Here is a 24,184-nt window from a genome sequence, read left to right as displayed (position 1 = left end):
TTAATCTATTCGAAAACAAAAAAAAATGCACAAACTTCATGGGAATTGATCCCAGAACTACAGAAGACATTCTTCATAATTTTTACTAAGACTGGATCTGTTATATTCCACATCTACAGATCTTATTACCTGCACTATCGCCGACAATGACAATGGGAACAGTACAGAAATGGGAGAAGAAGGTTGGAGAGAAGCTCAGCGAAGGAGATCTGCTGGCAGAGATTGAAACTGATAAAGCAACTATAGGTAAACGCTCATCTGTTATGAAATGTAATACTTCAGAGTGCTACAATATTATTTGCCATTTTTTTTACATTTTTTCCTAAAAGGCTGGGGCCTTGCTGGGGTATGGCCTCGGAACCTCAGTACAGCAAGTCATTTATGCTAACCACCAAGCAACCATGCTGCACCCAGAATGTTAGATAGATAATTAGAAAACATATAAAACTTAGAGGTCCACCCAAGGGTTTTGTTTATCAAGTGGTCATATGAAAGATTGTTTTAAAGTTTTTGTTAACCTGCCTGAAAGTTGTAATGTACACTAGTATGTCCTATTTGCAGTTAATGCTGTATCCATTATGCTTAATGTATGACTTTTTGGTGTTATGTGCATGCTATTTTCTTTATAAAAAAAGTATTTGATTAAAAGTATTCCTAGGAACTCAGGAATTCGTTCTCTTTTTTTTTTTTTTTTTTTTAGTTTTTTTTTTATAACACTGACACAAACTCTTATAGAATTTAATTTTTGTTTTTGTATGAACTGGTGTCTGTTCATTCTTACAATAAATACATTTTGATCTGTTTCACCAAGGTTTCGAGGTGCAAGAAGAAGGATATTTGGCAAAAATAATGGTACCGGAAGGCACGCGGGACGTACCACTTGGAACCCCTCTGTGTATCATAGTGGAGAAAGAATCAGATGTTGCAAGCTTTGCAGATTACAAAGAGATAGCTGGAGCCATAGACATTAAGCCTGCTCCCGCCACTCCGGTACATTATTATAAAGCAAATATTTTAAACCTATTTTGTCACATTTTAACCATTTATTATAATATTATTATTTTTTTACCTCCATCTTACAGAATGCAAGCTGCCACCCTCCTGCTTTTTTAACATCAAAACTTTTTATTAAAAACATGAAGCTAAGAAAAAAATATATTGTACATACAGCAGTCCTTATGTTTGGTGTTTTTTTTTTTTTTTTTTTTTTTTTATTGGGGGGGGGGGGGGGGTAGGCTTTTTTTTTTCTTATATTTTAACTGGTGGTTCTGCCAATAATACATTTCCTGTCCTTGACGTGGCAGACCTCTTCCAGTGTTTGTATCGGTTAAAAAGTAATTTAGGAAGTTATGTGAGTTTTTCAGGGTGTTGATTCTCTTACTTTCTCAGGGAACTATTATTCAATTTACTACCTAGGTCTGCTGGTGTCCATCGTCCTAGGGCTACTAACTTTAGTGCCTCCTCTTTCTTGGGCACATTCGTTTCAGTAGGCTTCTGTACCTAAAGAGGTGATACGCTTGGGGAAAACAAAAATGTAAAAAAATGAATTGCTAGTGCTACCGGTGCCAGCGTTGAGTGCAAAGGGAGTAGATGCCAGCTACTGTCCTTATGACAACACTGCATCGATTTAGGTATATCTTATGATCATTTAATCCCAAAAATAATATTTCTTATTTGTACATCACAGGGCACTTCATATTGATAACTACTTGGTTTATGCTTTCACTTTCAAGTTCAAGCCTCAGGTTTAGTGTCCTTTGGTGATGGATGTACCTACATCAAGTATCTGGGACACTTGTTCGTTGGAGGAGACTGCCACTTCTGGCTTGTGCTGACGCTGCTCTCAGCTGGGTGGTCCTTGCCTATTGGGTATCAATCTATTTCTCAGGCCTTTGGGATTAAGAGTTAGGTTCCTCATTTCCCAATTAAGGCCCATTCCACCAGGAGAGTCAGTGCTTCTTGGGCAATTCAGCATCAAGCTTTTGTTGTGCGAGTTTGTAAGGCTTCTACTTGGTCTTCACACGTTTACTAAACTCTATCAAATAGATGTTCAAAAACTGTTGTGCAGCCCTGATGGTCTTTGCTTTGGGATATCCCAAGTAGTCATGAACATGAAGTGCCTTTGTGTCCTGCAATGTATTCTAAGAAAAGCATTTTATAGGTAGAGAAAGAATCGTATTCTCTGCAGCCAGCTTCTACAATAAACTGCTACAAAAATCTGAATTTGGTCGTGTGACAAGCATTCATTTGACTTCTAAAGCATAAGTAATATGGGGGGGTGCCATTACTGCCCTCCTGAAAAGGGTTGCCTGTCTGTGTCTTGCTTCTGCACTTTTGAGTCACAGACTGTTTAAAAAACTTCAGATTTAATTATCGCTATACCTGTCCCCAGTCAGAGACTCCAAAATTATTGATGCCAGAGCATTACCATGACAGCCAGTAGTGTTCATTCTCCACAGCAGAGGTTAGCAATTGCAACTTGCATAATTTTATTTTTTTAAATGCATGTGTTTACATTTTACCTCTGAATTGTCATATCTACAGGCTGCAGGTCTCCCATCAGCCACACCAGTAGCTGCAGCTTTTCCATCGGCACCAACTCCTGCACCAAGCTCTGCACCCAAAGGGAGGGTATTTGTGAGTCCATTGGCCAAAAAGCTGGCATCAGAAAAAGGCATAGACCTAAAACAAGTAAAAGGTATATTACAGCATGCTACAGATTGTGTGTGCACACACACACACACACACACACACACGTCAGAAAAGAGATTCTTTGTGGTTTCAGCAAAATTCAACATCAACACTTAGAACTGCAAAGAAATCACAGCTTTAAATAATGTATCTCAATATCATGCACTGGGTAGCTAAAGATGAGATCAAAATGTTTTATATATAGATTAATATGTAAATTGTTTTTTATTGTGTTTTTCTACGAATGTGTACATTTTCTGGCTATTCAGTTTATCACTTGGACTCCTGCCATGGGGTTTCCCCACGGTAGTTTAAGCTACCATCTATTCCACAAAGCACCATGTATACAGTGCCTTGAAAAAGTATTCATACCCCTTTTAAAAAAAATTCACATTTTGTCATGTTGCAACCAAAAACGTAAATGTATTTTATTGGGATTTTATGCGATAGACCAACACAAAGTGGAACATAATTGTAAAGTGGAAGGAAAATGCTAAATGGTTTTCCAAATTGTTTTACAAATAAATACCGTATTTTTCGGACTATAAGGCGCACGTAAAAGCCTAAATTTTCTCCCAAAAACGACCGTGCGCCTTATAATCCGGTGCGCCTTATATATGACCTGTTGACATCGCTGGAGATTCGTGGAAAAAGCCACCCGGTCTCTTGACGTTAACCTTCGGACTATAAGGCGCACGTAAAAGCCTAAATTTTCTCACAAAATCGACCGTGCGCCTTATAGTCCGATGTGCCTTATATATATATATGGAAATATCCATTTTATCAGCCGGTCGTTGCTAGTGCGCCTTATAATCCGGTGCGCCTTATAGTCCGATGCGCCTTATATATGGAAATATCCATTTTATCAGCCGGTCGTTGCTAGTGCGCCTTATAATCCGGTGCGCCTTATAGTCCGAAAAATACGGTATGTGAAAAGTGTGGCATGCATTTGTATTCAGCCCCCCTGAGCAACATGTTAAAATGTGGAAAATGTCAAGGGGTATGAATACTTGTTCAAGGCACTGTATATACTTGTATATTTATATGTGTGTTTATGTATACACACAAATATTTATTTATATAACCTGCCCTGACTTTTATTAGGGCTGCCGTACAGTGACAGAGGAGGCAATGCAATTTCTCTGCTTTCCTTTTCATATTGCTGTCCATTTCCCTCTTCTATCCTTGCTAAGGCATTTTACATATACGGACAGACAGAAGCTTGCATCACACCGTAATAAACTGACAGTTTGTATTGACTTTACTGGCAGCTTCTCATTGTGTTGCGATGAGGAGCGGAGAGCAGAATCTTCGCTCCCCATTGCAGCTACATGAACTGCTGCACAGTTTCTTATCCCACATTAATAAATGGACACCTTTTGATGTTTTTAGAGGTTCTGTTAGAGAGTGAAAAACTGTAAAAGCTAGCTTTCCTGTACTCTACTAACCAAATAAATGTTATTTTTTTTTTTGTTTCTGTCTGTGTTGATGTATTCCACTGACTTTCTGTCTGGTTAAATGTCAGCAGGCAAGTCCATCTAACTGAGCCCAGGATATCAATAAAATCTGACAAGGGCCCCAATCATTCCTTGCTCTGTTCAAAACGAAAGAAAACTTTTGGTTTGGCGTTTTTAGTGCAGAGAGTAAATGCCTCTTCCAGTTGATACCTTGAGTCTTTTGCAGTGATGTAAAATGAACATCTTTCCGAACAGTCAGGGGATAATGCGGCGGTGGGACTGGAGGCAGCGGCCTTGGGTTCTATGCGAGAGCTCGGGAATCTGGTGTACAGGGGTCCTAGGGCGTATCGTTCTCTCCCGTCGGCTACTGCGACGACCCTGCGGGCCTGGGCGGTGGCCAGAAGGCGTTTTCTTCGTGAAGATCGATACTCGCCCTTTGCTCCGTTGTGGGGTAATCCGAGTCTCCCCCCACTTCCAGTCGATTCCAGACCCGCAGCTGTGGGCCCGATATAATATTCGGACCCTTAGGGATATTTATGCCGAGGGGTCCTTACTGCCCTTTAGGAGTCTAGTGGACAGATCGGGGCTTCCTGGGTTTATGCTGTTTCGTTACTACCAATTGCGACATGCGGCCAGGGCACAGTTTCCCGGGCCTATTGTGCTGTGTGCGGACCCCGTAGAAGATGCCCTGGCGCAGGAAAATCTCACTAAGACCCTTACCACGCTGTATCAGGTTCTGCTGCGCTCCGATTCTCCTAGGATGAATACCCTCTGGGACAAGTGGCGTGCGGACATCCCTGATTTGGATAGGCAGGATTGGGAGGAGTGTTTCGAGGATGGGTCCCGGCTGCTGATCTCCTCTAGGGACCGGTTAATACACACAAAATTTTTACATCACGTATACTTTACGCCGCAGAGGCTGCACAGAATGTATCCCCATCGGTCCCCGGAATGCCCCAGGTGTCATTACCCTGAGGGCACATTTCTGCACATGTTTTGGGACTGCCCCCGAATTGCTCGGTTTTGGAGGGATGTTTTTGACTGTATAAACATTCGCCTGCAACTGACGATTCCTATGACGCCTGAGTTCGCCCTCCTGGGGATTCAGGATGATGAACAGCGTCCTCGGTACAGTAAGCTGTTGCTCTCTCTCCTGGTGTTTTACGCCCGGAGGGAGATCCTTCGGCATTGGATATCATCCTCTCCCCCTACGGTGGAGCTGTGGGATGCGGCGGTTAATGCTGTCCTCCCCCTATACAAATTGACTTATCTGGTTAGAGGGTGCCCGCAGAAGTTTGACCGGGTATGGTTACCTTGGGTGGAACAGTTTTGAACTCTTGAAATGTTGCAGTTGAGCCTCCCCCCCCCCCCCCCTCCCCCTCGTCCGTCCCCCCCCTTTTTTCCTCCGCACTGGTATTTTTGGTAAGGGTATGGGAGGGGTTTGTAGGTGAGCTTGCTGTATGGGCACACTCCTTTTTCTTTTTCATTTGCAATTTTGCTATTCTGGCTCATTTGTTATGTAATAGTATTCTTGGATTACTTCTGTGCTGTACAAGTCTGCTGAGATGTATGTATATTGCTTGTTATGTTCTGTCTTCTCAATAAAACCAACCGTGTTGTTAAAAAAAAAAATGAACATCTTTCCACTGAATTGAATGAATACAATATTAATATTACTTCATAGTTGAGGTCTTCCGTTCCAGTAATTTAGTTGTCCTCCTCCACCCTGGAAGCTTCAGATTGGTATTATATGTTAAGTCTAGCATCTACCAGGTCTTTCAAATTTTTCATCATTAATACCCAGATTTATTTGCCCAGATTGTAGTATATATATATATATATATATATATATATATATATATATATATATATGTATGTATGTATATATATAATGTGTGCATGTTTTAACTCCAGGTACATAACTTTTACATTTGTTAAAAATAAACCTTATTTGTCACGTAGAAAACAGTGTATCGCTCCCGGATGGACTATGCTTGCCGGCTGTAAGCCAAGTGCCCGTTTATCTCATTTGCTTACAATTGCTATTCTAAAGAATTGGAAGACCCACACACCAGCAATTTCCAAACCTCTTTTTTTTATTCATTCATAAAAGCAATACAAGAGGTGTGGAGACCTCGGACACATTTCAAGCACAGAACCATTTAATTGTGTGAGATGCAGTAGGGTTTCATCCATCTCTTGTATATTGCTTTTATGAATGCATAACATTCAGAAATAACTGGTGCGTGGTCATCTGATTCTTTTGAACAGTCATTTGGGATGTAGCTAATCAATTAATACATCCAGGTCAGCTTGTATTCACTTCCATGTTTCCTATATTCCTTTATTATTATTTTATTCCTATAAAATGCAAAGGCATTTTTTGGCTTGTGAAGCAGACACCAAGCTATTCATTATCTTCTATTTATTCGCTGGATTTAATTCTTACGTAGTATTTTTCTGGGGGGTTGTTTCAGGTACTGGACCAGATGGAAGGATTACAAAAAAAGATATTGAATCCTTTGTGCCTCCTAAGGTTGTTCCTGTAAGTGTGAGTATGCACTTTACCTTCCACTATATGAGTTTGTTATATAGACATGAATGATATTCTGATTGACTGACTGGTATATTTATTCTTGGGGAGTGTTGTTGTTCACTTTGAAGCTAGCAGATAAGGCATTGAGGATTAGCTCAGGTGGATATTGTCCTTAAGCAAAATCTCTGTGAAAATCATCCAATTTGAGCTGCCATTGAATTCTGGGCTGTGCAGTAGATGCTTGGCTATGAAGCTAATCTTGATCAGCCTGGCCAGCCCAGCCGAAGTCTGTGTACCCACCGGGGAGGGGGTGGGGGTGGGGGTGAGCACGTTCCAGCTGCTGCGGTGTAGCCCAGGCGACAGGACTCAGTTTCAAGTCGCCATTGCAACCTGGCGCTTGGGTATTGTCGAGCCCTGGCATAAGAGAATTTGCTTTTATGCAATGTGCCAACAAATATGGCAGACCTGTCACAATAGATGGACCCCCCTTCACTACGTCCAGCTGCAGTCATACTGGGTGATTGTTCTCTGATCAGGATCCTCCCCTCCTTGATGAAGTGTCTGGAATAAGGCCGGCCATACATGGAGCAAATTTCTTTGCAGGAAAGAAATTGGCTCAGTTTCCCCCATCAACACAGATAGTGTTGATGCAGGAATCCCTCCTGCTGAGCCATTGTCTTCTTCTGGCGAGGGGGGCAAGCTGTCCCCTCTGGGAGAAGACAGTGATTATCGGTAGCAGCTATAGCAGCTGCTAGTGATCATCACAAAAGAATCCTGCAGGCTGGTTGTAACATATATATATATATATATATATATATATATATATATATATATATATATATATATATATATATATATATATATATATATATATATATATATATATATATATATATAGTTACAACCAGCCTGCAGGATTCTCTTGTGATGATCACTAGCGGCTGCTATATATATATATATATATATATATATATATATATATATATATATGTGTATAGATATAGATATATAGATGGATAGATATATATATCTATCTCTTGGGTTACAACCAGCCTGCAGGATTCTCTTGTGATGATCACTTATAATATGGGCTGCAACTAACAATTATTTTCATAATCTATTCGTTGGCCGGTTTATTGTGTCGGTTAACCACTTCCCGACCAGAGCACGACGATGTACGTCGACAGAATGGCACGGGCAGGCATATTGGCGTACAGGTACGTCCAATATTCGATGCCGCCCTGCCATCGGGAGCGCGCCGCCGGCGGCGCGCTCCCGCGCTGGTCGCGACACCCATGAGTCCGGTCGCGGAACCCGCGGACTCGATCGCCGCGGGCATCCCCGCGATCGTCTCACGGAGCGGCCGAATAAAGCAAATGCTGTGTAAACAACATTTGTCTATTCTGCCTAGCAACTAGTGACGCTGATCTCTGCTCCATGTGATTGGAGCAGAGATCAGTGTACACTAAATGAAAGCCCAACCCCCCCACAGTTAGTAACACTCCCCTAGGAACACTTAACCCCTACACTGCCACCCACTGGTTAACCCTTTCACTGCCAGTGTCATTTACACAGGAATCACTGCATTTATATAGCAGTGATTACTGTATAAATGACAATGGTCCCAAAAATGTGTCAAAAATGTCCGATGGGTCCCCGACAATGTCGCAGTCACAATAAAAATCGCAGATCGCCGCCATTACTAGTAAAAAAAAAAATAATAAAAAATTATTAATAAAAATGCTATAAAACTATCCCTATTTTGTAAACGCTATAACTTTTGCGCAAACCAATCAATAATCGCTTATTGCGATTTTTTTTTTTTTTTTTTTTTTTTTTTTTTTTTTACCAAAAATATATAGAAGAATACGTATCGGCCTAAACTGAGGGAAAAAAATGTTTTTTTATATATTTTTGGGGGTTATTTATTATAACAAAAAGTAAAAAATAATGCGTTTTTTTCAAAATTGTCGCTCTATTTTTGTTTATAGCGCATAAAATAAAAACCGCAGAGGTGATCAAATACCACCAAAAGAAAGCTCTATTTGTGGGAAAAAAAGGACGTCAATTTTGTTTGGGAGCCACGTCGCACGACCGCGCAATTGTCAGTTAAAGCGACGCAGTGCCGAATCGCAAAAAGTGGTCTGGTCTTTGACCAGCAAATTGGTCCGGTCTGAAAGTGGTTAATGACCTTAAAAAAAAAAAAAAAGTGTGGTGTCTAATTTAGTTAATATGTAAAGCTTAAAAAAAAAAAGGCAATTTATTCTTTATTTCTACGCAGTAATAAATATAAATAACCAACTATATGGTTAGGGAGCAAAATCTCTAATCCACTCTGAGAAAAACAGACATAAAAGATATACTCTATATACTATTAGAGGGGATGTACACTGTATATACTATTAAAGGGTGAATCTGGTGAATATCATCAGACTCGGAGATCAATTTTTATTTATTTTTTCTATCTAAAGAAAAAAATAAGTTAAAGACTGTTTTGCTGATTTTCAGATAGAAATGTGTTTTTGTATGGCCAGCATATAATATAATAATGTCTTCCTTGAAAAATTTAATTTTAAGAACGTTCCTTCGATTTTCTAATCGTTGGGGTCAAATCGACATTTTGTTTTCAATCACAGTGATGGGAAAATTTAGAAATAGAAAACGTCATGGTGAAAGGAATTTTCAGACAGTGTATGTGGTATTCAGAAATGACATTCATTTTAAAAACAGAATGTTAAAAGGAAGTGAAAATTTCAAACGATATTCTTTCATTCAGCGAATGTACAAAGATTTTTCTTCTGAATATTCTCATCTGAAAATTGATCCGTGTGACCAGCACAAGGCTCGGTACACACCTATGCAGTTTGCTTTTGATATGTTTTTGCTGTGCGTTTTTTGATTTTTGTGCACGTGATTTTGCTGCGATTTGCATTTTTGCATATTTTTTGGCCAATTTGGTGTTGGGCAGATTATAAAACACAAATTGCATTACATGCTTTTCTGCAGCTTCTCCTTTTTGAAGTCTATTGAGCCAAAAAAGCACCGTTTTGCATTAAAAAAAATCCCTGACCCTTTCCAAATATGCAGCAGCTGAAAAAAAGCATAGATGTGAACTTGTCCCATTGGAAACCATGTAAATGAACTGTAGTGCTTTGCTGTAAAAACCACCAAAAAACACACAGATGTGAACCAGGCCTAAGACTTTTAGTAACATAATGGGGGTTAAAGAAACGAAAATTAGCTCTTTTATAGTACAAAAAAAAGCAGATAATCGCTACTATAAGGGGTTAATTTTTTTTACTGTGAAACTAATATTTACAGTAGCGATTTGCTCTTTTTTTTAGTACTGTAAAGGGCTCATTTTTCCTTTTTTTTTTTTTTTTTTTTTTTTTTTTCTATCCCATTATGTTAGTGGCCGATTAATTGATTATGAAAATAGTATTCGATTCATTTCATAATCGATTAGTTGATTAATCGATTAGTTTTTTCGGCCCTAATATATACTGAATATTAATGTAAAAATGTATCACTTGACTTTAAATATTGGCTTGCTTTTGAAATAGAAATACAAGAAAATATGAGTGCTTTCTGTATCTAAATTGTTTTTTCCATTCTCTATTTGACTTCTGTGCATTCTCAGGCTCCTGCAGCTGCTGCTCCATCCCCTGCACCTGCACAGCCCTCTCCAGCCGTAGCAGCTGTTCCTACTGGAACCTTTACAGATATTCCCATTAGCAACATTAGGAAGGTAAGAATTCAAACGCACCTCTTTCTGGTCATCCATCTTTTCTTGTTTTTATTTATTTTATTTTTTTGGTAACTTTATTTTATACAGAGTTTACAGGTGCAAAATAAAGAAAAGGGAAGTGGAGAAACAGTTTATGAAAACATAGTATAAACAGAATGTTTATTCACTTCATTATCATCAAAGATTAAAGGGGCAACTACATGACACAAATACAATTGAAGACACAAAGTGCAAATTACGAAAAAAACAAGAAGTCACAGTAATTGATAGTCATTAAAGTGGTTGTAACCCCTTATAATCCACTTTAGACTACAGGTAAGCCTATAATAAGGCTTACCTGTAGCTACCCCAGCACGGTTTAGATCTTCCCCTGTATCAGCATGTGCTGACGTCATCGTACCATTGCTTCAGTGCGCATGTGCCGATTGACGTCAGCACATGCTGATGCACGGGGGTGACATCATCTGGCCCATCACAGCGCTTGAGCCCATGATACCCGAAAGTAACTCCGGGAGCGAAGTCGCCGGCTGGAGCTGTGTACTGGGACTGCTGCAGGTGCTTTGATCTAAGGTGAGTATTTCATAATGGTAAGAAAAAAACTGCGCTATTAACTACAAAAATCAAGCTGCAACTCGGGGCGTTATACAACGCCAGACAGAAATGTAAAAAAGATGAAGCTGCTCTAAAAATTGATCTGTGAGACGCAAACCGTTAAAGACTAAACCAATGCACTCACAACTGGTAAAGGGTTGATGTGCAAAGAAGTGATGGGTAAAGGAACTGGTAAAAACCAGTATAACAATAAGTGAAACAACTAAAAAATGAAAAATAATCAGTGAACAGATAAAGCAGATGCAAATAATTAAAATCACAAAAAACACAGAGCATCTACAAAAAAAGATTAGAACCCAATCATGTAATACTGTGAGTGATAGTAAATACTGGTAAACATATGTGATGATAATGGAAAATAATCAAAACAATTGAATGTTTATAAAAAAAAAAAAAAAAAAATTAACAAACATGGAGTCCATATAGAAAGTATTAACTGATGAAAAAAGAAGAATATTGAGAAAAAGTCCATGCACAATGTATATGTGGCTTGTTCACAGTGACAATAGCAGCCCGTTCCTTTGACGACGTCCTTTGTAATGACGAAATGCGTAGGGAGGACCGGCGTGCTGACATCACCGCATGCTGAGCTAGTCCCGGAAGGAATGGGCTGCTATTGAGAGCCGGCCGGCTCGATTTGTCTTCTTTTGCTATTTTTATTCAACGTGACTGAAAGTGTCCATTCGTCCTTTAATTATAAAAAAAATGAAGGTTTTTACACTATGAAAGCCTTTTCTTATTCTATGGGGATTTAACCATTGTGTTCCATTCGGATTATCTCTGCTTAGTGTGAGGAGTTTGGTGCATGCCACTGAGACCCCAGCCATTTGCACTTCTCGGCCCCCTATAATAGGGACCATATTGTTCTGGTATGCGGCAGTGTGTGCCTAGGTGGAGGCACTTTCCTATTTCTTTACAGTTTCTGGGGTGTTTGGAATTCATGTCACTGTGAACAAGCCACATATACATTGTGCATGGACTTTTTCTTTTATTCTTTTTATTTTTTCATCAGTTAATACTTGCTATATGGACTCCATGTTTGTTACCTATTTTTTATAATCATTATTCACTTGTTTGATTATTTTTCCATTATTGTCACATATGTTTACCAGTATTTGCTATCACTCACAGTATTACATGATTGGGTTCTAATATTTTTTTTTCCAGATACTCTGTGTTTTTTGTGATAGTATTTCATAATGAGCTAGTATGCTAGTGCCAAACAATAAAACCTTAGGTATCAGGTAGCATAGTATGGTCTGCGTTCACCCATGGTTCCCAAATCTTATGAAAATTTTTTGGGGCAACCCCTGGCCTCATATGTCAGTTTGTATAGTGGCAGAGCTTGATTTATGAGATGATCCAAGAACCGACAGTAGGGGGAGCCTGGGATTTACAGTGAATTACTATAGATTTCTTGGCATAGAACAAAACTAAGCACAAAAAGAGCTTGGAGTATTTGGGGAGAGAATCATCGTCATTCTGTCCAGATGGGCAGATATTGGGTAGTTGAGTGAGGGAGCTAATAAAAGCAGTGCCTTCAGACTAAAATGCCCTAATAGGGGAAAATTCCCAGACCATATGATAAAACACTCCACTGAAGATGGTGCATCTAGAGCAGACCACGGAGGACAGCCTATTTAAGTGAGAGGAGACGGGGAGTATAGTATGACCGATATAAAAATTTGGTCTGAATAACCTTATCCCTAGAGGAGAATTTCCTGCCAAACCACTTCCTGTGAGTTCCGGAATAATATCTGAACACCATCTGGGTTCAGTGAGATTAAGTCTGTCCGTTTTAGAATAAAGTAGTGTAATGGGAAGATTCACTTATGCCGCGTACACACGATCGGACTATCCGGCAGACTTGGTCCATCTGCCCGTGTGTGGGCTCCGGCTGACTTTTTTTTTTTCCCCAAAAGTCCGGCGGATTTAGAAAGTAATTTTGACTCAAAAATTGTCCACCGGACTATGAGTCTGGCGGACAATCCAGCCGTCTGTGTGCTAGTCCGCCGGACTTTTGAAATGAACGGACTTTCCTGCACATGGAGAAAAGTCTGTACATTTTGAACGTGGCTCCAGGTAGCCGGGACTAGCGAAGGAAGTCAATGTCGCGGCCTTCGGCGGTGAGATTGACACGTCGCTGGCCCCGTCACCTGGTATGGACTTAAAGGGTAAGCCCTACGCCGAAAAAACGGCGTGGGGGTCCCCCCCCCCCCCCCCAAGGTCCATATAGGACCCTTATCTGAGCACGCAACCTGGCCGGTCAGGAAAGGGGGTGGGGATGAGCGAGCGCCCCCCCTCCTGAGCCCTACTAGGCCACGTGCCCTCAACATGGGGGGTTGCTTTGGGGCCCCCCCACCCCAAAGCACCTTGTCCCCATGTTGATGAGGACAAGGGCCTCTTCCCGACAACACTGGCTGTTGGTTGTCGGGGTCTGCGGGTGTGGGACTTATCTGAATTCTAATAAGGGGGCCCCCAGATACCGACCTCCCACCCTATGTGAATGCGTATGGGGTACAATGTACCCCTATCCATTCACCTGGTGAAAAAAATGTAAAAAAAAAAAAAAAAACGCCACACAAGGGTTTAAAATTTATTGCACAGCTCCGGGGGTCTTCTTCCGTTTTTGGGGGGCTCTTCTCGCCATGTCTGAACCAAAATACTCCATCTGTCCAGTGAAATAATTCTTGCAGACGAGGATTATGCCATAGCGGAGTATTAGGGGAATGATCCACAGGTGTATTAGAGGGGGGAGTAAGTTTGAGGTTTAAAAAACCTGCAGCATCATGGACAAAATACAAAATACTGGTGGACTTTCGATTAATAACATTTTGGAGGGATTCATATGAGGTAAGAATAGCTGCCTTTAAAAAGCCATAGCCGCATTATTAGCTTCAGGGTAAAACCACCAATGGGCATGAGCCAACTGAGAGGCTATATAGTAGAGTTGGAGACTGGGAATAGCAAAGTCCCCTCCAACACCAGCAGCTGCAGCGTATCTTTAGCTGTTCTAGTAGCTCTACCTCCCCAAAAAAATGATGTAAGGATAGAATCGATCTCTTCAAATCAGCACCTGGGAATATTCACTGGAGAGTTACTTAACCAGTTCCCGATGTACGTTGGCAGAATGGTACGGGTAGGCATATTGGCGTACAGCTACGTCCAATCTTCAATGCCGCCCTACCATCGCGAGCGCATGCCAGTCGGGACCCCCGTGAGTCCAGTTGTGGATCCCGCGGACTCGATCACCGCGGGCATACCCGCGATCGTCTCACGGGATGGCTGAATGGAGGAAATGCCGTGTAAACCGCATTTTATGCTTAGCAACTAGTGACGCTGATCTCTGCTCCATGTGATTGGAGCAGAGATCAGTGTTCACTAAATGAAAGCCCAGCCCCCACACAGTTAGTAACACACCTCTAGGAGCACTTAACCCCTACACTGCCACCCACTGGTTAACCCCTTCACTGCCAGTGTCATTTACACAGGAATCACTGCATTTATATAGCAGTGATTACTGTATAAATGACAATGGTCCCAAAAATGTCCGATGTGTATGTCGCAGTCACAATAAAAATCGCTGATCGCCACCATTACTAGTAAAAAAAAAAATAATAATAAAAAATTATTAATAAAAATGCCATAAAACTATCCCTATTTTGTAAACGCTATAACTTTTGCGCAAACCAATCAATTGCTTATTGCGATTTCTTTTTTTTTTTTTTTACCAAAAATATGTAGAAGAATACGTATCGGCCTAAACTGAGGGAAAAAATGTTTTTTATATATATTTTTGAGGGATATTTATTATGACAAAAAGTAAAAAATAATGCGTTTTTTTTTCAAAATTGTCGCTCTATGTTTGTTTATAGCACAAAAAATAAAAACCCCAGGGGTGATCAAATACCACCAAAAGAAAGCTCTATTTGTGGGGAAAAAAAGGACGTCAATTTTGTTTGGGAGTCACGTCGCACGACCGTGCAATTGTCAGTTAAATCGGCACAGTTAAAGAGTCACGCACAGCTGTAAACTATTGACTGTGTACAGTTTTCTTGTAAAAATTGTTCTTCCCTTTCCCTGTTTTAATCATGCTTTTTCTAATAATTGTTATATTTTTAATTATATTCTTGCCTAATCCTTGGGTACCGAGAGAGTCAATTTTTTCTTTTGCCATTTCTGCCAGGGGCATGTTTGGGGCCGCCTCAGGCGTCCCTTTCAATAATGGAGTTAGGGGAATATTGCCCCAGAACTTTAGAGTGCCCTTTAGTTTACTAATAAGAGGGTCCAAATTATTTTTAATGTATAAAGGAAAGGGTTGCTGTATTATTAGTCCCAAATATCTGAAGCTGGAAACTATTTTTAAGGGACAGGAGGACAGAAGAAAAATCAAGGCATCCTGATCTAACCTTTCTGGTTAATCTTAGCCCTTGTACACACGGTCGGAGATTCGGAGTCGGAGTAATTCCGACTGATTAATTCCGGAAGAGGTCCGGAAGTAATGTTGCATACACGTGGTCGGACAATCCGATTGTACATAACGTGATGACGTTGTTTCGTTACGACGGGACTAAGTTCAGGCTAGTAGCCAATAGCTTTGGTCTAGGAATTTGATCTGAGCATGCGTGGCACTTTGTCCGTCGGAGTAGGCTACACATGATTGGAGTATGTCCGATAGGAGCATTTTGTCGGAAAATTTTACCGGCAAGTTGGAAAACTTGGTCCATCGGATATTCCAACGGAAACAGTCCAATGCAGACCACACACAGTCGGAATATCCGACAAAACGGTCCGATAGGACACATTCCGTCGGAATCTCCGACCGTGTGTACAAGGGCTTAGTGTCTTGCTGTTGTTCTCTGGTTTTGTAGCAGTGTTACTCTAAGCCCTTGTACACACGGCTGGACATTCCGACAACAAAATCCGTTGGATTTTGTCCGAAACTGGTGTTGCATACACACAGTCGGACAAAGTTGCCGGAAAATCCGATCGTTCAGAACGTGATGACGTTATTTCATTACAATGGGACTACGTTCAGGCTAGTAGCCAATAGCTTTGATCTAGGAATTTGATCTGAGCATGCGTTCTCTACACACAATTGGACAAAGTCCGATCGGATCATGTTGTCGGAAAGTTTTACAGCCCAGCTCTAAAACTTTGTCCGTCGGATATTCCGACGGAAACAGTCCGATGGAGCCCACACATGGTCGGATTATCCGACAACACGGTCCGATCGGACATTTTCCGTCGGAATGTCTGACCGGGTGTACAAGGGCTTAGACAGATACATTGCTTAGCACAAAAAACAGTAGTTTAGAATAAGCAAATTATTATTTTTTTCCTTCAGTTCAGGAATATTTTATCAAAGAGGGGACTAAACACTGGAAATTGTGCCCAAAAAAGGCAGGCAGGGAGCAATAGATGAGTCCACAGTATAGCCTTTGGTTTCCCTACAGCTGACCTTTTCGCCAAAACTGCCTTCCTGTCTTATTCTGCACTGTGTCCTTGTGTTGAGGCAGCTTATTAAGGTTATGTAGCACTTTTGCAAGATGTATGGCTGTGCAGTTATATAATGCAGTCAAGGTAATAAGTTGGGACAACTTCTACATTTCATTTCACTTTTAATCATTTGGTTCTCTTTCAGCTATTTAGTTTTCTTTGTGGCCTTGGGAAGATCCAACAGATGATAAAATGTAGAAAAACGGTTCCTAGAAAGGGCTCTAGTAAATTTAAATCTTTATAACAATAGGAATATTGTCATCAAATGACATTTTTAGTTTAAGTAACTGTTAGGATATGAGAACTACCAGCACTGGGTTGGGATTTAACATGCATGTTCTGGGACTGTCACATCCACTTGTATATCACAACTTTTTTGCCCTCATCCCCCCTCATACTGTAGCACAGCATGACCTCCTCAATATTTACCATAGAGAACCCTTGACTTGTAAATCCCGCACAGCCATGCCCCCCTCATTTAATTCTGTCTGTTTTCAGGTGTTCTGCTTGTCCCTATCTCCTCAGCCAGCCAAGACCACCTAGATCAAGGATGGTGAACCTCGGCACCCCAGATGTTTTGGAACTACATTTCCCATGATGCTCAACTACACTGCAAGAGTGCATGAGCATCATAGGAAATGCAGTTCCAAAACATCTGGGGTGCCATCGTTTGCCATCACGGTCCTAGATGAGCCAGCCAGCCACCGTCTCCATTGTGTGAGCTGCAGCTTAATACTTTTCTGTTTGTTTAATGGAATGGTGGGCAGTACTTCAACCATCCTGTATTTGCTGACTCCTGTACTTTGTATGCCTTCTGTGTAATTGAGGTGAATCTGGTGTCAGTATTGGGGCACTCATAATCATTTTCTAGTCTTCCCTCACAAGATCCATACAACAGCTCTAAGATACGCAGCAGGGTGGGTGTGGGGTTTATTGGGGAAACCCAATAAAGCAATATGGGCACTTATAAGAGTTATAAAAGAAAGGGCCAGTGCCATGTATCCTAGGTACCCAGGTGTAGCAACATTTGTTGTAGCCAAAATCCTAAATATAATGTAATACATTTTTCAGAAGCCTAAGTAGTTGCGCACACATAGATTAGATGCAACTTCCAATATTCAGAAAAGCAGCATATGTGCATTATCATCACCTCTGTGACCTACAGTAGCTTCAAGATCTGTGCATTGCTCCCTCACTGACCAGACAACACATTGGCACAGAGAGGATTGTGGTCATCATCCCAAGTGAATAACTAGAAGATGATGCCAATTAAAACTTATATAAATTCTGTTTTAATTATTTTTATATGAAAATAACACCTTTAAAGCTGAACTCCAGGAAAAAATATTTCCATGTCAGGTTTCCATATAGTGTATGTACTTCTACTGTATATTTAGCCAATAAATGTTCATGGATTAGGGTTAAGTATTGAGTGACATTCAGATGACTGCTGATCTTATGTTCATTCTCTTGGTGTAAAATATTGTAAACTGAGGATAAAAGTGCTTTACAGAACATATAATGTGACAGACTGTCTGTAATTCTGCTTTTTCTAGGTGATTGCACAGCGACTTATGCAGTCCAAACAGACAATACCTCACTACTATCTCTCAATCGATGTTAACATGGGAGAAATTCTACATTTGCGAAAGGAGCTAAATGAGGTAAGAACATTATTTGCTGTGTGAGAATCCTTAAAATCATTCCTAACATTTTACCTTTTTGTAAATGGCTTTCAGATCTCCATTCTAGTTAAAAGCAAGGCTGAAATTGGCAGTCACACATTTCATTAAAATTACCGTATTTATCGGCGTATAACACGCACATTCATTTTAAGAGGGAAGTTTCAGGAAAAAAACGTACATTTTTGTATTGGCGTATAACACGCACATGCTATTTGCACCCGATGTTCATGGTGAAAAAGTGAGTTATACGCCAATCAATACAGTACCCTCAAAGTTTCCACGCAAACTGAATCAATCTTTCAAAGGTTTAAAAACCTTCAAAACTCTGAAGGATTTACAACTTCTCTCCATCAAGAAATTCTTAAGATCTTTGAAACAACATTTATTTCCCCTGTGTGGGAGTTTTGTGGTTGTAACTATCAGTATACTTGGATAAAAAATATTTTATCAGAAACAATGACATTTCACTTCCTGCCCTCTTATCTCGGCAACAGAACAGACCTAAGGCCCCTTTCACAGTGGGTGCCATCAGCAGTAAATCGGCACTTTACCGTAGTTTCTGCGGGGGTGTTCAGCCGCTAGTGAGGCGTTTTTATCCCCCTCTAGTGGCCAAAAAAGGATTAAAAACGACGGGCGGGTCGACAGTGGTGCCCATTCATTTCAATGGGAAGGAGCGGTGTATACACCGCTTCTTCACCGCACCAAAGATGCCGCTTGCAGGAGTTTTTAACGTCCTGCTGGCGCATCGCCTCAGCGTGAAAGCCCTCCAGCTTTCACACTGAGACTGAAGGGGAGTAGTTTTTCAGGCGCTATTTTTAGCCCAAACGCGCCTGAAAAACGCCTCAGCTTGAAAGGGGTCTAATGCCTCATTCTTGGAAAATTTAAATTTTAAGAATTAAGACCCCTTTCACACTGAAGAGCTGCAAAAACTGCCAATAAAACGCCGGTCATTTTTGCAGTGCTAGCGGTGCGCTTTTTTTAGGCCCCTTTCACACTCAGGCACTTATAAACGGCCAGTAAAACACTGAGTGCTTTTGAAGAGCTTTCCATTCATTTCAATGGAAAGGGGTGTTTTTTTGGGGGGTTTTTTGTTTTTGTTTTGTTTTTGTTTTGTTTTTTTGCCACCATTCCAGTGCAATGCCCCAGTGTGAAAGCATTCATTGATTGATTGTAATGGAAATAGGTTTTCGGGAGCTTTTCAGGTGGGTTTTTTTTTAGCAAGAAAACACCTGAAAAGCACCTCAGTCTTAGGCTACTTTCACACTGGGGCGCTCAGCGTGCTGGCGGTAAAGTGGCGCTATATTTAGCGGTGCTGATCGGGCGCTAGCGGGGCAGTTTTAACCCCTGCTAGCGGCCGAAAAAGGGTTAAACCCACCCAAAAAGCAGCATTGCAATCGGGTTTGGGTCGCTGCCCCAATGTTTTCAATGGGAAGGAGTGCTTTAGGAGCGGTAAATACACCGCTCCTACAGCGCTCCAAAGATGCGGCTTGCAGGACTTTTTTGACCGTCCTGCAAGCGCACCGCTCCAGTGTGAAAGCCCTCAGGGCTATCACATTGGAGTGCACTGAGTGGCTCTTTCAGGGCACTATTTTTAGCACTTTAGCGCCTGCAAAGTGCCTCAGTGTGAAAGGGTCCTTAGGCGTTTTTGAAGTGCTTTTTAAAGCGCTCCAAAGATGATGCTTGCTGGACTTTTTTTCACCGCCCTGTAAGCGCAAAAGCGCCTGAAAACTAAGTCTTTGGAAACTTCAACTATTTATGGACAAACTGGAGTTCTGAACCTACCTTCCACCTCATTTATTTTTTCCTCCAATGGGCCTTTTTCCCATTAGCACAGTGTGGATTTGCACAAGGCTATATTCCAGAGTGGGGATTATGATTGCAGTCCCAGAGGAAGAGAGATTTTAGGTGTTCTGTTTGAGTCTGTTTACGGTTCCCAAGCCAAACAGGCATAACGGACCCAATCCTGGACCTCTGTTCTCTTAACTAATGATCCACCAAGGTGGTGGTGGCGGTGGCGGTTATGCGGCTCAAGAAGAAGCAGATGTCATCTTGGCTTGGGCAAAGATCAACTTTCCAGCCATATACAGTGTGCACATTCCAGGAATGGAAAATTGGCAGATGAACTTTCTAAGTTGGCAAAGGTTGACACCTGTAAGTGGGGAATTTTAATCATAGACCTTGTGGCGTCCAGATTCAACAAGAAATTGAACAGATTTGTGTCCAGAACAAGAGATCCACAAGTGTTTGCTGTGAAAACTCTGGTGACTCCATGGAATGAATTCCAACTGGATTGTGTGTGTCCCCGTGCATGTCCTTTGCGTGGCCTCTTCTCGACTGGCTAGACATGAAGTTCCATCTACCATCCTGCTTCACAGTTGCTGGCTTTCACTGCATGGCTGTTGAGGTCCAGGTCCTATAGGAAAAGGGGGATCTGAGATTCAGTTATTAGCATACTGCTGAAAGCCAGAAAGGTATACCTTCATTGGAGCGAAGAGGAATTTCCACCCTCACTAATGTTCTATGGGTCCTTTGCCTGCCTTCCTACTAGACCAGAAATTGTTCCAGGGACCCTTAGGTCTTAACCCCCCCTCCACCCCCCCCCCCCTTTTCTTTTTCTTTTTTTTTTTTTTAAGGCCTTTGTACAGGGAGTCTCTCATATCACCCTGCCTTGTCGGATGACCAGACCTTCCCTTGACACCTTCTGTCTTTTGAAACTGTCTGGAAGTTCCATTGGCAGATGTTGGCTGTAAAGTAATTTTCCTGGTGGCAATTACCTCTGCCAAAGGGGTACTGGAGCTGGCTGCTCTGCTCTGTCTTTGTCAGGAGCCCTTTTTAGTGTGGCACAGGTGGTCTTGTGACCGAACGCTTCCTATTTGCCAAAAGTGATATCTGGATTCTACTTAAGGCCGGGTTCACACCGCTGCGATGCGGGAACGCCGCGAATCCGCGGCGTTTTCCCGCATCGCATTACTCCCGCCGGCAGTTCACACTGCCCTATGCGGACGGCTGGGAGTGTCAATGATATGTTAATGACACCCCCAGATCCGTCCGCATATCGCAGTGCGATCTGCCGACTCGCACAGGAATCGGATCGCATGGTGTGAACCCCCATGTGATCCGATTCTGTTGCGGACCAAAAAAAGGATCCCGTGCGAGTTTGCTGCGGGACCAATGCGAATTCAGCCATACTATCTGTATGGCTGAACTCGCATCGCTACGGAGATCGGATGTGATTTGCGGTGCGAATCACATCCGGATCTCCCCCCGCAGCAGTGTGAACCCAGCCTAAATGAGGATAGTGTTTTGCCTTCCCCTTGCCCTTCTCCTAAGGATCCAAAGGAGGCTGCTGGCTGTGTGGGTTTACCACACCGCTACAGTCTTTAACCAAAAATTGGCCTCACTTTTCAACTTCAAGGGCCTACTTTATACCTCGCAGTCCACCATTTCCAAGTGGATTTGCCAGGTCGTCACTCATGCCTATACCCTGAAGAGTAAGGAGCTTCCTTTTCCCGGTTAAGGCTCCTACTACTAGATCTATTGGCACATCTTTGGTGTTTCAATGTCAGGCTTCTGTTGCCCAGATATGTATGCCTGTTATGTGGTCTACCTGCTAATGCTGAATTTGGCCGCAATATGTTACAGCCTGTTGTTTAGGGGGTAGTTTTGGCTTTTGATTTGGGAGTCTTTTTGGCAGATTGTTGGTTGTCATGTTACCTTCCCCTTTTACTGCTTAGAGATGGTCCTATCCCGTATGATTTGAAGACCTGTGTCCTGTACTGTAAAATAAAGAAAATTATATATTTTTTTTTTTTTTTTTTATGTACCTGTAAAATCATTTTTCTGTGGTACAGTAGAGGTTACAGGACCCTCCGCTCTGTGACGGTATCCTAACACTGCATGTTAAAGATAAGGCTTGCCTGTTGGGAGGGGTTATATGAGGGAGTGTTTAAAGCTTTGAGTGGCTTTGCCATTGCCCAATCCAGTAATCATTTTGAAGTCAAATTTCAATTCAGTTTCAGTCATAGGCTTTTGACTAAAATACCATTTTAGTTTTTATCGTATTTAAGTCATCTGAATTGTTTTAATTGTATTGTAGTCGACTAAAATCTCCGGTATGTTTTAGTCGACTAAAGTCATTTTTAGTCAAACGTTTTATGAGTTTAGTTAAATTGTAATGCATTATTTAGGCATTTCTCTAGACTTCCCATTCTGGTTATATACTGAAAATCTAAAGCATTGTTATTTTATGGTATTAAGGTTTGACCATGCATTACAGACACAGATTTAGCCATTGTGATATATAATTCAGTGTTTCATTTTGACGTCAAATTTCATAGTCTTTTGACTAAAATGCCATTTTAGTTGTATTTTAGTCATCTGAATCGTTTTAATCATATTTTAGTAGACTAAAATACTGTTACTTTCGTTGTCGAAAGTAACACTACTCCAATCACCTGAAGGTGTGACATATAATCCATGTTTTATGATTTGAAAACCTGTCACCTGTACTGTACTCCGAGAAAAGGATTTTACAGGTAAGTAAAAATGTGGGGTTTTTTTTTTTTGTTTTGTTTTTCACAGAAAAACATTTTTAGTTTTTACATGAGTGTCAAGATTGTGTGGCTAGTAAGTACCTGTCTGAAATAAATGTGCTGCCGCAGCTCAGCTTCTTTAGAAGTTAAAAGTGCTTTACTGGCTTCATTTGGTCAACAGCTAATGAAGCAAAGATAAAAACCTTTTTGATCCTACTTGCCCCAAAAGATCTGCTTTTTATTTAAAATAGCTTTTATTTGGTGTTTGCTGGTGTTCTTCTTGAAATACACATAGGGTGGGTTGTGCACCAGGTCTAAAAAATGACATGTACAGGAAGAGGCTTTCAAAAAAGTCCAGAAATGAATTGGGGCCCCTACAAATGTAATGTAATGGCTTTATGTTAGATTGTTTAATAATTCTGTATGTCTTCGCTTTCCAGGTCACAAAGTCTGAAAACATCAAGCTGTCTGTAAACGATTTCATCATTAAGGCGTCTGCCCTATCTTGTCTGAAAGTACCCGAAGCAAACTCCTCCTGGATGGACACCGTTATTCGACAGTAAGTGTATACAGCAGCTTTTATTGTTTGTATGTTTTATTCAGCACATTTATTAGTATTTTGGTACAGTTGGATTTCTAAGCTGTAAAGGAGGACTTCACCTCTACAGGAGGATTTGAGATTTTGGTTGATTTACTAAATGGAGCATGTCCACTTTTGAAAGTAAATTTTTACTTCGCTTAGTGAATGAGGTGAAGCTAAGGGAAATTTTACTTTTAAAAATAATACTCAATCACGTTACGGGAAAATTTTAAAAACTGAATTTTTGCTCACACATGATGATTACAGTACACACAGCTTCACTTTGGTCACTAAGCTAAGCAAAAATTCACTTTGTAAAGTGAACATAATCTTTTCTTTTAGTAAATCAATACCAAGCTGGAAGGGGGGTTATTGCTGAGGGTGGAGAAGCTGGGAGGGGGGGGTTTTGCTAAGAGAGGAGAAGCGGGGGTTATTGCTGAGGGCAGAGAAGGGGGGTTATTGCTGAGGGCAGAAAAGTGGGGAGGAGGTTATTGCTGAGGGTGGAGAAGCAGGGAGGAGGGGGGGTTATTGTTGAGCCCACAGCTGTCAATCACTGACCTGCACTACAAAACCCAGCAGCCCTGCCCTCCCCCCTCCAAAAAGTTCTGCAGCAGCCACAAATCGCTGCCCTGCACTACAACGCACAGAAGCCCTGCACTACCCCAAGTAGTTCTGCAGCAGCTGAGACTCCATTAAAAGTTATCAGAGGTAGTGGGAGGGGGGCCCAGCTCAGGACAGCACACAGTGTCTCCAAGGGAGATGGTATACTCGCTGTGCCGAGTGATGTAGTCCGGCAGCCCGCAGAGGAAGGATGGGAGGGGCGGAATGCAGCATGTCGCCAGAG

At 41.4% G+C, this 24,184-nt stretch overlaps 1 protein-coding gene across 2 annotated transcripts in view; it reads left to right on the top strand.

Moving 5' to 3' along the window:
- DLAT (dihydrolipoamide S-acetyltransferase) overlaps nucleotides 1-24,184 on the top strand; it is a 44,270-nt gene that overhangs the window by 15,344 nt on the left and 4,742 nt on the right. The window contains exons 5-11 of one of the 2 annotated variants that reach the window (XM_077456911.1): nucleotides 120-246; nucleotides 812-990; nucleotides 2,545-2,698; nucleotides 6,626-6,693; nucleotides 10,325-10,432; nucleotides 18,100-18,207; nucleotides 23,201-23,319. In XM_077456911.1, coding sequence (XP_077313037.1) covers nucleotides 120-246; nucleotides 812-990; nucleotides 2,545-2,698; nucleotides 6,626-6,693; nucleotides 10,325-10,432; nucleotides 18,100-18,207; nucleotides 23,201-23,319 — 863 coding nt within the window. Of the gene's footprint in view, nucleotides 1-119; nucleotides 247-811; nucleotides 991-2,544; nucleotides 2,699-6,625; nucleotides 6,700-10,324; nucleotides 10,433-18,099; nucleotides 18,208-23,200; nucleotides 23,320-24,184 lie in introns of both variants that reach the window. The other variant, XM_077456910.1, reaches the window with a different exon arrangement.

This window comes from Lithobates pipiens, unplaced genomic scaffold (genome assembly GCF_037356315.1).
Source record: "Lithobates pipiens isolate NorthernLeopardFrog02 unplaced genomic scaffold, aLitPip1_a1.2 Scaffold_27, whole genome shotgun sequence".
In the NCBI taxonomy this organism is placed as follows: domain Eukaryota; kingdom Metazoa; phylum Chordata; class Amphibia; order Anura; family Ranidae; genus Lithobates; species Lithobates pipiens.
The sequence above is the reverse complement of the archived record's forward strand: the minus strand, read 5'-3'. Positions and strand labels throughout refer to the sequence as shown.